Below are 14313 nucleotides of genomic sequence, written 5' to 3'. Positions count from 1 at the left end.
ATTTGTTATTCCAGTGATAAAGTATATTATTTAGATCATATTGCCCCCTGGCAAATGTTTCACAATTGCTGCAAGAAGACACTTTCATGCTTAAGTGGTTCAAAATTAAATATGTAGCCTCGTGACCCCAAACTGATGTATACAACAAACTTTTTTGTTAACACACCTTTATTTTATCAGGGACAACACATTGAGAAAATGATCTCGTTTGCTAGTGTTGTGCAAGCTCTTCACATAATCCATGTTTGCAGAGAAACTAAAAATAGTGTGCACCAAACAAACATTTCAACAAGCAAACACACAACCACACATTACAAACCATCACATAGCATAATGTAATAAATAACTTTAAAGAAACAAGGCATTCAAACCTGAGCTCATTTGAGAGGTATTCTTCTTCCTTATCTGCTTTGATTTCGATTCAAGCATCATGAAATGTATTTTGCCCTGTTGTTTGTACCTTCACAGACTGCATTAAATAATGAACTATTTTAATAAGTTTGGTCAAATTGTTGTGTGTGGTTTCATAGGGTGGCTCAACTAAAGCTTTGGCTCAACTTACCCTCACTCTCCCTAAAATGTATTTTATAAGTTGGCTTGCTTGTTTTCATTAAATTCCAGGCTGTCGCTGTAGGACTATCTAGGTTGCTTATAAGACATTCATATATCCTAATGTTTCAGAGAATTCTGTGGATGAACTCAGCGTTAGGAACAGCCTTTGGATGAGAAGTTAATTATGCCCCTAGCATTTTAAAGAAAACGTATCGAATATCTTTGAAACATTCAATGTGTACCATCCCAATATGACCAACACCCCTCGCGCTCTAGTTTGATTCGTGGAAATTGTAAACTAAGTATTTCACTAATGGTCGCCTGGTTCGCTTTAAGCTGGGTGGACAGAGATGTGGCCAGCCATTGGTGTTGGTGACGTGACACATCAACCCGCCGAGGGGTTGAGGCTCATTCGCAAGTTCGGACTCAATTTGTTACCACCAGCAACGGAGGTGGTGGGTTTGGGACCGGGCATACTTTTTTATTTTCTGCTGTGGCTGTCAGAACTGTTTCTCTGTTAGAAAGATCAAAGAAAAGGACACCCCGTATGGTTTGGGAAGATAGGCTCCGTATATCTCCCGTTACTTTTTCATCTCTGCATTCAGCAAGACTAGCTAAGATAATTCCAGCTAGCTACTTATATCCATGCATCAAAGGAACCCGTAGCATTCCCAGGTCTGGAGAAGCCTTGCTTATAGCTGTGAGAGAATACATCGTTTTCATTCTCGTTGCGGGTACAAAGCCTTGCAGTTCGTTGCGCACCGGAAAGCGCATAGGCTACACAGAAGAGCGTCGCGGGGGCACGGCAGCATTTCGCAGCTTGCTGCGACCTCCTGCTTGACAGGACCAGAAAGCGGCGGTGGATGAGTTTTATTTTGTTTCTTTTGTTTTATCTCTTTTAAGAAACAATGTTGCGTGTCACAGCAAACACGTTTGCGTTTGGGTTGGTTTTCGTGGGATTTTTACACAGTTTGGAGGTTATCGTTCCAGCTAGAGCCATTGACGGTAAGCAGTACTGATTTGAAGACAACCTTCGCTTTATTCCTGTCCCACAGCCCTTTCTTGAATCACTTTCTTTTTCCGAGGTTAACTCGTTTGGGCTAACATTATTATTGTAAATGGCCCTGTGCTTACCCGGTGTCTTGCTGTCTGGATTGTCCATTAGCTCTCAAGTGGTTGTTAGGCTAGTGTGGCTATTGGATTTAGCAATCAACATAGGCACATAGCCTACTGTGGAGGTGTGATGTTGACAGCAAGTAAAACAGTCATTTGTGTAGACTTAACGGAAAACGATGCGACCCCATTGTCACGTCTGCATTCAGGTAGTGACTGGTGTTTTCGGCTACAGACAATGTAACCAATAAATATAGCCATACATTTTGACAAAGACTTTGATTTGAAGGACTGTTTAGACTTAAATGTTGCAACTGCAATAATATATACCTACACGCATACACTTTCAAACCAATAACGAATTAAATAACCCTCGTCTTGCATTTATTGTTGTTAAATTGGTTGCATCTCATGAAATACTTTCTTCCTCCGATTTTGGCTGCTGTAGCTAAGTCTATGAATTGTGTATTTCTGCCAACTGCAAGGCCTGCTTATTTCACAAGCCTTTTCAGTCGTTTATTAAACCAACCCACGAACGCAGCTTGCCTGACTACTCAAACTGACCAGTCTTCAACTGCATTATCGTTCACTATATTTTCAATCACAGTTGTTCAGGTGATGTCAAAATGTAGGGTAGTTGTACAGAACAAACTCCTATGCAATTGGATCATTTCTAATTCCATTTTTGTTTGTTTGTTTACCCTTGTTTGTTCTGTCTCTGGCCAAACTCAGTTTCTGGGGCCAATGTGACAAACTCAATGGTTCTGGAACAAATCAGATGGTTTGGAAGGTTTTGTGACATATGAGTCCTTGGGAAGGTATTCAGGTTTAAATATCTTCCAGGGAAGAAACTTACATCTGTGGGCATGGCACAGAATTTGGCCAGAGCAAATTGTTTGCGTAGTCAGGCCAGAACACAGCTGCTTTCCTAAGGAAAAACATCCAGACTCAAATCCTTTGACACATATGCCAAGCAATTCCTCATCCAGACTTTCTTTTACCATCTTAAAACTATCCATGCATTTGGTTGAGTCTTTATGGAAGCCATATAGGCTAGCCTACTTTAGTCTTAATAAATTGTCAGTCAATGGTGTTTGTGTAATGTCATGTAAACTCCACTGTTCCACAGCCTTTCTGTGCTGCTTCAATGCATGCTTAAGTGTTACTATGTTAGCACTCATGTCGTTTGCTTGAAATTTGGCAGGGTATACTCAACAGTCGGCTTCCAACCACAACTGGACTCCCCAAAGCATTTTGTCAGTGGCACTTTAACCAGAACGTCTGGAAAATATTACTTGTGTGTGTATCTTTGAGGTGTTAGATTTTAGAAACATTCTTATCTTGGCCTGTTTGAGTTGGTTAGTTCTACCAGTACTGCTTAATAAAGTTATTCATAGAGTATAGGGTTAGCCTAATCCTGCCTGAGAAGAACAAAAAGCAGCAGTGGATGAGTTTTATTTTCTTTATTTAGTTTTATCACTTGTATGAAACAATGTTGCATGTCACAGTGTACATGTTTGTGACTGGGTGAATTACATTTTTCCCTGTTTGGAGATTGTCTTTCCAGATAGTCATTGATGGTAATCATTACTGGTTTGAAGACATAACCTTTGCTTACCATCAATGCTTACCACCCCATTGCTAAATATTTATGGAGCACGGGCCGTTTTTGTTTCTAATCATGCACTTCTCTTCATGGAAAATGGCCAATCCTTGTTCAGTTACTGTATTGAAGACAAAGGTCCTAAGCCACTAACAGACCCTGTGTTTAATTGGTTCCACAATCTTCTTTGTTCCCAAGAAGGAACCTCTGAATTTGAGTCTGAAATCGGACATTGAGCGCTGTTAATTGGGGGCCCATTGGAGGAAAAAAAACGCCACATCATTCTACGCTTTGTAAGCAGTGCCATTGTAACTAGAGTTCAATAACCTTTTACAAACCGTTTGAGAAATTTGTTTTTCATTACAAAGAGGAACTGTTTCAACAAATAGTGTTTATCTTTTTTCTGATTTCTAACAGTCTAACCAAAGCTCTTCTAAGACTAAGATGCCACCTTTATTTGTGCCTGCATTTAGCGTTGCCTTAATTGTATCCAGTCATAGCCAACCAACATGGAACATAACTGCTCTTTGCAACCTTGTTCCCGTTTACTCTCCTTAAACTTTCATGTCATATATGTAATACTGAAGTATCCTTGAGTTGTACCCAATAATATAAACCATATCTACCATGACTCATGAGAAATAGATTTTGACCCAGACAAAATGTAATGTCTTGCTGTTATTTATACTGTAAATCATGGCAAAGGTCCTGCCTTTTATGTCGCCTGCAATGTTTCAGATGTACTGTAGTGTGCTTCCCTGGCCAATAGGATATCTTCATTGGTGGAGAAAATATTTGAATCATGTTGATGAAAATAAAGCTGAATTTTGGAGTACTTGTTAACTGAAGAAGTGTTGATTTTCAGATGACAGGCTTGTTGACACCCACAGAAAGATCGATCCACAGTAGAACTCCAGACAATATGGAACTTACCCCACCAAACCTTTGCTCTGTAACATCTGGATAGAGATCTGGCAAGTATGTGGAGTAGTGGGGATGTGTGGGGTCAGGGAAACGGAGGGATGGCTACCCCTCCCTCACACCAGATGGAATTCTCAGAATTTACTTTGTGCTGACGTTCAAGATGTGGAAGGAGGAATGATTTACATAGACTGTTCAGGGAAGTTATGAAAAGGGAAGAGTGAACTTCTTGTTTCGTTAAGAGTCATAATAGTGATTGCTTTGAACTAAGGAGAGAGTACTGCATTCTCCCACACATTCTCCCCTCCCTAGTCCAAGTCTCTGCTCCAGTGCCCTTACTAAGTACACGCTGTTGTTGAAGGCGACTCAAAGTGCTCAACCCTCAGTTTATGTAGTGCTCCATTATACAAATCTACAGCTGCTTGGTTATTTACCTCAGTTAGCGAGGTTAGGCGCTGTAGCTCAGGGCTTGTAGTGCAGTGTGCCACAGTGACCCGTCTATCACGACTAGTGGAGTAGGGCTCTAGGATCAGGGGATGGGGACATATTCACTTTATTTTCTGGAAACATTTCTTATGGTTTCCATAAGCCATTGATCACTACGGTGACAATTTTAATTTAGAGACGTTTAGAACTGCCGTTGAGAATTTTTGATATAGTCGAGTTAAAGATACCTCTTGTTAGAGATAAGCAATAGCTTAAGGAATTACGTCTTTGTAATTTAACCAGCTTGATCATATACTCAATGACAGAAATGTAATCTTTAATTGAGCTAAATTAAAACAATTTAGAATAAAATATATATATAAAAAATCTATCTAGGTAATTAATAAAAAACACATTTAAGTTTCTTACGACTGATCTAGTTTTCCATCATTCACACCTCTTTTGTGGTCACCCATAACTTATTCATGATACTCGTTTCACAGAGGTATAAAAATTAGACGACACCCTATAACCTGTCAAAATGGGGAATGTCCATAAACACACTAATGAAATTAGAAGAAAAATCCCTTTGCTGAATTTTTTTTGGGTGGAAATAGTTCACAATTTGTCTTTAAGATATATTTTTTTATTTCTTTCCCTCAGACATTCTGCTGGCTTAAATGCTTTCTGTCTGAAAACGGTATGATGACTCAGTGGTGGTGGATAAGGAAATTCCATTTATAGGGGAAAAAATCATATTGCAACATATATAAGCCTATACATACACAATTATACAGCTGAGACATAATGACAACATTTCCAGTACCACCTACAGTGGATATAAAAAGTCTACACACCCCTGTTAAAATGCCAGGTTTCTGTGATGTAGAAGAATGAGACAAAGGTAAATCATGTCATTTTTTATTTAAACTTTTAATGTGACCTATAATGTGAACAATTCAATTGAAAAATAAAAACTTTACAATAACTTGGTTGCATAAGTGTGCTTTGCATAAGTGTGCTTATAACTGGGGATGTTGCTGTGTTCAGAATTAACCAATCACATTCAAACTCATGTTAAATAGAATTCATTACACACCTGCTATCATTTAAAGTGACTCTGATTAATCACAAAGTTCAGCTGTTCTATTAGGATTTTCCTGCCATTTTCTTAGTTGCATCTCAGAGCAAAAGCCATGGTCCGCAGAGAGCTTCCAAAGCATCAGAGGGATCTCATTGTTGAAAGATATCAGTCAGGAGAAGGGATTTCCAAAGCATTAGATATACCATGGAACACAGTGAAGACTGTCATCATCAGGTGGAGTAAATATGGCAAAACAGAGACATTTCCAAGAACTGGAACTCCCTACAAAATTGATGAAAAGACAAGAAGAAATCTGGTCAGGGAGGCTTCCAGGAGGCCTACAGCAACATTAAAGGGACTGCAGGAATTTCTGGCAAGTACTGGCTGTGTGCTACATGTGACAACAATCTCCCGTATTCTTCATATGAATGGGCTATGGGGTAGGGTGGCAATACGGAAGCCTTTTCTTACAAAGAAAAACATCCAAGCCCGGCTGAAGTTTGCAAAAACATACATCAAGTCCCCCAAAAGCATGTGGGAAAATGTGTTATGGTCTGATAAACCCAAAGGTTGAAATTATTGGTCATAATTCCAAAAGGTATTTTTGGCGCAAAACCAACTCTGCACATCACAGAAACAACACCATACCCACAGTGAAGCATGGTGGTGGCAGCATCATGCTTTGGGGCTGTTTTTCTTCAGCTGGAACCAGGGCCTTAGTCAGGGTGGAGGGAATTATAGACAGTTCCAAATACCAGGCAATTTTGGCACAAAACCTTCAGGCGTCCGCTAGAAAGCTGAAGAGGAAGTTCACCTTTCAGAATGACTACGACCCAAAGCACACATCCAAATCCACAAAAGCATGGCTTCACCAGAAAAAGATTAACGTTTTGGAATGGCCCAGCCAGAGCCCAGACCTGAATCCAATTGAACATCTGTGCTGTGATCTGAAGAGGGCTGTGAACAGGAGATGACAGATTTGGAGCACTTTTGCAAAGAAGAGTGTGCAAATATTGCCACGTCAAGATGTGCCATGCTAAAAGACTCCTATCCAAAAAGACTGAGTGCTGTAATAAAATCAAAAGGTGCTTCAACAAACTATTAGTTTAAGGGTCTGCACATTTATGCAACCAGGTTTTGAGTTTTTTTATTGTTTCTCAAAGATTTCAGTTTGTTTTTCAATTGAATTGTTCATGTTATAGGTCACATTAAAGGTGGAAAAAATTCTGACATGATTTATCTTTATCTCATTATTTTACATCACAAGAACCTGGCATTTTAACAGGTGTGTGTAGACATTTTATATCCACTGTATTAAAAAAGAACCAGTGTCTCAACCAGTTAAGCATTGCCTGACCACAGATGTATGTGCACTTAGTTATAGCTGACACTTACAGTATCTCATAGTTTTATTATTGCTGACACTTACACTCACCTAAAGGATTATTAGGAACACCATACTAATACTGTGTTCGACCCCCTTTCGCCTTCAGAACTGCCTTAATTCTACGTGGCATTGATTCAACAAGGTGCTGAAAGCATTCTTTAGAAATGTTGGCCCATATTGATAGGATAGCATCTTGCAGTTGATGGAGATTTGTGGGATGCACATCCAGGGCACGAAGCTCCCGTTCCACCACATCCCAAAGATGCTCTATTGGGTTGAGATCTGGTGACTGTGGGGGCCATTTCAGTAGAGTGAACTCATTGTCATGTTCAAGAAACCAATTTGAAATGATTCAAGCTTTGTGACATGGTGCATTATCCTGCTGGAAGTAGCCATCAGAGGATGGGTACATGGTGGTCATAAAGGGATGGACATGGTCATCAGAAACAATGCTCAGGTAGGCTGTGGCATTTAAACCACTAAGGGGCCTAAAGTGTGCCAAGAAAACATCCCCCACACCATTACACCACCACCACCAGCCTGCACAGTGGAAACAAGGCATGATGGATCCATGTTCTCATTCTGTTTACGCCAAATTCTGACTCTACCATCTGAATGTCTCAACAGAAATCGAGACTCATCAGACCAGGCAACATTCTTCCAGTCTTCAACTGTCCAATTTTGGTGAGCTTGTGTAAATTGTAGCCTCTTTTTCCTATTTGTAGTGGAGATGAGTGGTACCCGGTGGGGTCTTCTGCTGTTGTAGCTCATCCGCCTCAAGGTTGTGCGTGTTGTGGCTTCACAAATGCTTTGCTGCATACCTCGGTTGTAACGAGTGGTTATTTCAGTCAAAGTTGCTCTTCTATCAGCTTGAATCAGTCAGCCCATTCTCCTCTGATCTCTAGCATCAACAAGGCATTTTCATCCACAGGACTGCCGCATACTTGATGTTTTTCCCTTTTCACACCATTCTTTGTAAACCCTAGAAATGGTTGTGCGTGAAAATCCCAGTAACTGAGCAGATTGTGAATTACTCAGACCGGCCCGTCTGGCACCAACAACCATGCCACGCAAACTGAATGTCCCATTCTGACATTCAGTTTGGAGTTCAGGAGATTGTCTCGACCAGGACCACACCCCTAAATGCATTGAAGCAACTGCCATGTGATTGGTTGATTTAGATAATTGCATTAATGAGAAATTGAACAGGTGTTCCTAATAATCCTTTAGGTGAGTGTATTTTTGTAGTTATCTAATAATCTTCAGCGTAGATATTGTATTTTGAATTCAAGTAACAATAAACATGAACTTTGTGCATATAGTTGTATGGTCTGTCCTAGTGTCCTTCGGTTTCCATGGGATTGCTCATAGCTAGAGGGCACACTTGCTGCTATACTGTGACAGTGCTCTTTGGGCTTTTCTGTGGTGGGCTATTACGGTTCAATAGCAAAGATCACAAGTGCTGTCATGAAACATATGCAATGCAATGGGTCTACTCGCTCAACAACGAATGTAATTTATAGGTTACTATGCCTGGTGATAAAATTTCATAACGCACTTGGAAAACATACAGCGATGGGCACCAAACAGTTCATCCGTTAATCGTTCGTTAAGCATTTTCTTTAACGATTTAATATCGAAGTTAACTGAAAATCATTATTGGGCTAATTAACTTCTGTTAAATGTAACTTCCGTTTACTCAAGTCCACTAACCCAAAAACTTGATAAACCCCTCTAAGCAAATTTTTGCTTCAGTCCGGAGTGGGGAACAAGACCAAATCCAGTGCTTGCTGTGCTGAATATGTAGATGCTATTTTCAAAGTCAAAAATGTATTTTTCTGCAACAAGATTGTGCGCTAGTCTCAAGGCCAAGAATAAAAGACACTGGGGAACCCTCATAATACTTGCAAGCAACTATTTGTGTGTTGTGAACATCATCTGTGATTGGCCAACAAAGAATGTGTCTATTATCTTTGAAATGAATTGACTACTCATTGTTTACTGGGGCGAGACCTTCCAAAAATTGAGTAACTTCAACATCACTTTACGTTGCCTCGCCATTACGGAAAAGGACGAATGTAATGTTTCACACATCTCCATATGCTACATTCACCTTTCAAACTTAATCAACCATGTCCCCGATGTTGAGCTGAGCCTGACTGTTGATCCAAGTCACAATGCACCACTGTAAAAGATTAAATTGCTTAGCAAATACCTTGACCACGGCCCTGCAAAGGGCTCAAAACGGTTTTGTCAAATTCCTGTGTGCTAATTCATCAACTTTGATAATTCTACTTTTCTCATTCTTTTTTTTTTTTTCTTGCTCATTGTAATTGCCTCTATTAATGATTTTCTGTCTCCGTTTCCACTTTCCAAGCTATGAGTTGGTATTAATTCTCTCTTTCCACAATTACATCATATTCACCATTGAAAACAATGGTGCAAATTTTAATAAATATTGACACTAAGTTTCATTAATTTTCTATGACTCTACAACTATGACGTAAACAACAAGGTTAACAAAACAAATATACAGAATACAAATGTTCCAAACATGCATCCTATGTTTTGCAAAAAGGCACTAATGTTATACTTAAGGAAAACAAGTCAAAGGAATACACTTTTTCCTAAATGCAAAGCCATTAGTTTGGGACAAATTAAAAACAGCAAAACTTTGGCCTGGTAGCTAGCTAGATTAGATTTTTAATAATTTGTGCATTTTGTCTGTCCAGATAGCCAGCTGGCGTAGCATAACCTGTGACTGGCTAATTTAGCAAGGTTCAGGAGGGACCACGTCACTTGCAAAAGTAGCCTTTTTATTTATTCTTGTTGGCCAACCTTTCATCCTTAACCCACTTGTGATCTCTGATTGCCTTGTCTATATAGATCGAGCCAGATGTTTCTACACGGGTACGTGGCTGAGCAATGTAGAAATGTCAGGGAGTCGCCGAATCACAGTGCACTGTCAGTGAGCAGTTGAATGTTAGTTAAATGTCTGACAGACCTTCACATTTGGGTCAGAGGATGTGTTCAAGTGAAGGAGCTCATATTTCCTGTTCTGCTTATCAGTCTGGGAGTCAGGATGGAAGTATAAGAGGAATAGATGCAGTAATCAAAGGATAAAGGGAGTAGAGAGAGAGAGAGAATGTCAATGAGTGAATTCAGATAGCAGAGTCAAGAGTGAGTTGGAGAAAGCTTTTTTTATTTTTATTTGCTGAGCCACAGTCAGTCAAGTCCAAGAGTTTACCGAAATGGACCTATGCAGCATGCCAAGTGCCAATTCACTGTTACTTAACTGGCCTAAATGGGTTCCCTGACCATAAATGTGGGGTTTCAACCACTGGTGAAGACAGTCTTGGTGTATGAGGTTATCATCATATACTGTATCATTCCCATCCAAGTAAAAGACATCGTGTCTCCACACTGCAGTTCAATTTGGCTTTATATGTTTTGCTTCTGAACTTTGTATTGGGCATATTGACAATTGCTAGTTTAAAAAAGGACAGACCTCAATAACAAGCAAGCAGATTTGATCTGAACAGTTTGATGAGACTTTAAGTGAAGGCCTGAGATCAGTCTCTGCTAAATGCATTTCCCTGTGTGTGTGTGTGTGTGTGTGTGTGTGTGTGTGTGTGTGTGTGTGTGTGTGTGTGTGTGTGTGTGTGTGTGTGTGTGTGTGTGTGTGTGTGTGTGTTAGAGCCGTAGGAGGCACATATGCCTTACGCCTGAAGATGGAAAGAGAGGGAGGGAGTGGAAAAAGTGGGGTTAGAATGATATTGATCTGAAAATGTCTCTGATTAATATATTTGTTTTGGCAGGACATTGATGTGTCTAGATGACTCATTCTCTGAGCAGGGGCTTTGTCTCATCCAGGCATGATATTTCTCAGCTCCTAAAACCATCCCTATGTTCTCCTAGATCCTTTTATTCAGCCCAGTGCTCAAAATGTATAACCACTGATGTTCATTTTGGTGTCTGGAGCATATATATTTTTTATGTTTCTTGTATAAAATATTATGAGACTGTCCCCTCATTGTCCCTGTATAGTATTCATTATGAGACATAAATGTAAATCTCTTGATCTGAGAAGCCAAAATGTGCCAACATTTACTTTCAAGTTACTGCCTGCAACATAAATCTAGATAGAAAGAAAGATACTCCAAAAATGCAACTAATAATTTAAACCAACCCACTAAGCATGCAAGAACGGGGACATTAATAGGAATCAGCACATCTTGACAAAGCTAATTTATGGTGTTAAATTCTGTGGCGCATTTGTGATGACACTTACGGGACATGACCAAACTGAAGTGTTTAGATGCGTTTAATGATTAGAATGAGGACTTTCTAGTCAACTATAATATTCTCCAACTCCAGTGATGTTTCAGAACAGACTATTAATGATGTATCATTTACTTCAGGCATAATACAAATTTTTTTGTATTGGGGAGTGTGTTCATATTTGGTGACGTGGTATCTTATTGGAAGTGTGTCATCGTATTAGTGGTTGCTTTGCGGTATTGGGGGGAGTATTTGTATTGGGGTTGTGTAATTGTACTAGTGGTTCAGGGCCACCTTAAAAGCTAGATCAAATCACACCAGGGGTAGAAGGGAGAAACTACAGGAGGGTTGATGGAATAGTGTTGTGCAGCCCTGGGTTACAGCATCTGACAAGTAACTGAAAGATTACTAGATCGGATCCCCGAGTTTTGTCCCCAAATCAGTTTTGTCCCTGGGCAAGGCAGTTTACCCTACATTTCTTCCAGGTTGATTCCTGGTCAACTTACCTGGTGTTACAAGGGTTAAAATGAGAGTTATAGTCCATATCAGACTGGTTAAATTTGAAGCACACATGGTGTTAATAAAACAGAAAACATTTCAAGAGCGGAGGGCAACAAAATTAGACCAGTTTTTCCAAAACACATTCACTGCTAGCATTAAACTTCGATTACCATCTAAACAGTGGGTATATTCTGTAAATAGGTTTTGTTACTTAGGGCTGATTTCTCAGACACAGATGGCAGCCATGCCAGTTTATTAAAATTGTGTCTCTGACTGCCCAGATTTGTCAACTTCGGCAGAAAATGGCCTCCTTATTCCTGTTCCTATGACTAAACTAGCAGGCCATAGTATCAGTATGTAATGCAGAGTTATGAATGTCCATCCATGATAGGATTACCATTTGTCAGTTCTGTCTTTATGTTTTAACTCTAGGGATGTACAGTGAGGGGAAAAAAATATTTGATCCCCTGCTGATTTTGTACGTTTGCCCACTGACAAAGAAATGATCAGTCTATAATTTTAATGGTAGGTTTATTTGAACAGTGAGAGACAGAATTACAAAAAATAAAAATGGATTTGATCCCCTCTCAATCAGAAAGATTTCTGGCTCCCAGGTGTCTTTTATACAGATAACGAGCTGAGATTAGGAGCACACTCTTAAAGGGAGTGCTCCAAATCTAAGCAAAGCTTCAACATAATGGCTCAAAAAGAAGAATTGGATGTTATAGAATGGCTGGGTCGAAACGTATATTTCAACCCAATCAAAATTATGTGTGTGGAATTGTGGGTGGTGCATGCAATGATGCCACCGAACATGCCACAGTTGCCGAATGGTCCGTCTCCTCTTTTGTCCAGAGGACACGACGTCCATGATTCCAAAAAATAATTTCACATCTTGATTCGTCACACCACATGACAGTTTTCCACTTTGCCTTAGTCCACCTTAAATGAGCCCAGGCCCAGAGAATGTGGCAGCGATGGCCTCACATTTTCCTCTAATTCTCTGGTGCAAATTGGAATATGGCAGCAAAGCAGCCCCAAGCTATGATGACACTGCCTTCATGTAATTCATTTTTCTGTGTTTTATTGGGGGAACTGAATTTGCGTTATGATGCAGGAGACAATTTGCATTGGGAGGAGAATTCAGTGAGGAAAACATTTTAATTGGCCTGCAAAACTAATCTATGTATAGAGGTATATGTTAAAATCCCACCTAGAAAATCCCAGCAATTGAAACAGGGAGATGGTTTGAACACCACTCATCGAAATAGCAATGCATGCATATGATTCCAATTTGTGGAGATTAGTCTACCTATCAAAGAATTGAAATAAACGACATTTAAGATGATTTCAAAACTTGGTTCACCAGGCCTTCTAAGATTAGCCTTTAGCTGTTGTGATGTAGAGGGGTTTGTGAAGAGTAGGTTTTAGCTGTATGTGGTTGGGTTCACAAAACACTTGGGGTAACAAAGTTGTGGGACATGATTGGTGGCTAGACTGCATATCGTCACTGGAATTATTTTACTGCTTTTATTGGTTCAAGAGACCATGTTGGTCAAAGTGTTCCACCAGACGTTACGCAAATTCGGCGAGAGTTTTTAGCTGTAGTGATGTAGTGGGCTGGGGTTTAGAATAGGTTTTAGCTGAATAGGTTTTAGCTGAAAATGGTATGTTTATGATGGGAGGGGGCTATCATAATCTAGTTGCACCTATGGTTTAGAAATCCATAATTATCCAAAAGACATGCCCCCAGGGGTCTCTTCACAGTCCCACAGCCTAAAGCAGAAGTAACATACTGGAGATGCATTTTGCTGTAGAAAAAAGGGACCGAGTCATGCTTAATGTTCTAGAAAGTGGCACTGTTTAAACCATAACATTTGACAAGATCAGAAATAACAGTGTAAGCCAGAATATCCAAAAAGCCTGTTCAGGTTCATTATATTTTGTAGGATCAAGTGAAATATTTTTTGATGTAGATTCCTTGCTTTTACTTAAGTATCTGTGGTCTATGTTTGTGTGTGTTTTGCTGTTGCAACACGTGGTGGTGCTAATTAAGTTTTTCCAGCACTGCATACTGCCTTTCCAGCACAGACATTTTGGAAATATTGTTGTGAGGACATTTCCAGAGTTACTGGAAGAAGATCCTGGTTTTCATTCTTCACTCCCGTGCAAAACGGACTCTCCTTGTAATTCTCTCCGAGAAACAGTCTCTTGAGCACTGGAGCAAACAGAGCCGTGGCTCTTCTGCTTCTTTACAGGAAAGTGCAATGCTTTGATCGAGTTGATATTCAGATATATTTCCATATTATAGATAACATTTAACTGACTGTATTTTACACCACCTGCATTGGGATGTTACGCTTGGCTACTGGATGTCTTCAGCGTCAAGCAGTGTAGCAGGAAAACATTTGTTTACACCACCTGTGTCTAACTTAAAGGCAAACG

The 14313-nt window shown here is 39.8% G+C and overlaps 1 protein-coding gene across 1 annotated transcript in view; it reads left to right on the top strand.

Moving 5' to 3' along the window:
* The first annotated feature begins 903 nt into the window (after nt 1-903).
* The window catches only part of LOC105017034 (low-density lipoprotein receptor-related protein 1), a 156828-nt gene continuing 143418 nt past the window's right edge, over nt 904-14313 (top strand). Inside the window, exon 1 of the mRNA XM_029114188.2 lies at nt 904-1557. Coding sequence (XP_028970021.2) covers nt 1461-1557 — 97 coding nt within the window. The 5' untranslated portion in view covers nt 904-1460. The remainder of the gene's footprint in view (nt 1558-14313) is intronic.

This window comes from Esox lucius, chromosome 17 (genome assembly GCF_011004845.1).
Source record: "Esox lucius isolate fEsoLuc1 chromosome 17, fEsoLuc1.pri, whole genome shotgun sequence".
NCBI lineage: Eukaryota > Metazoa > Chordata > Actinopteri > Esociformes > Esocidae > Esox > Esox lucius.
Note: the sequence above shows the minus strand (reverse complement) of the source record. Positions and strands in the feature narration are given on the sequence as shown.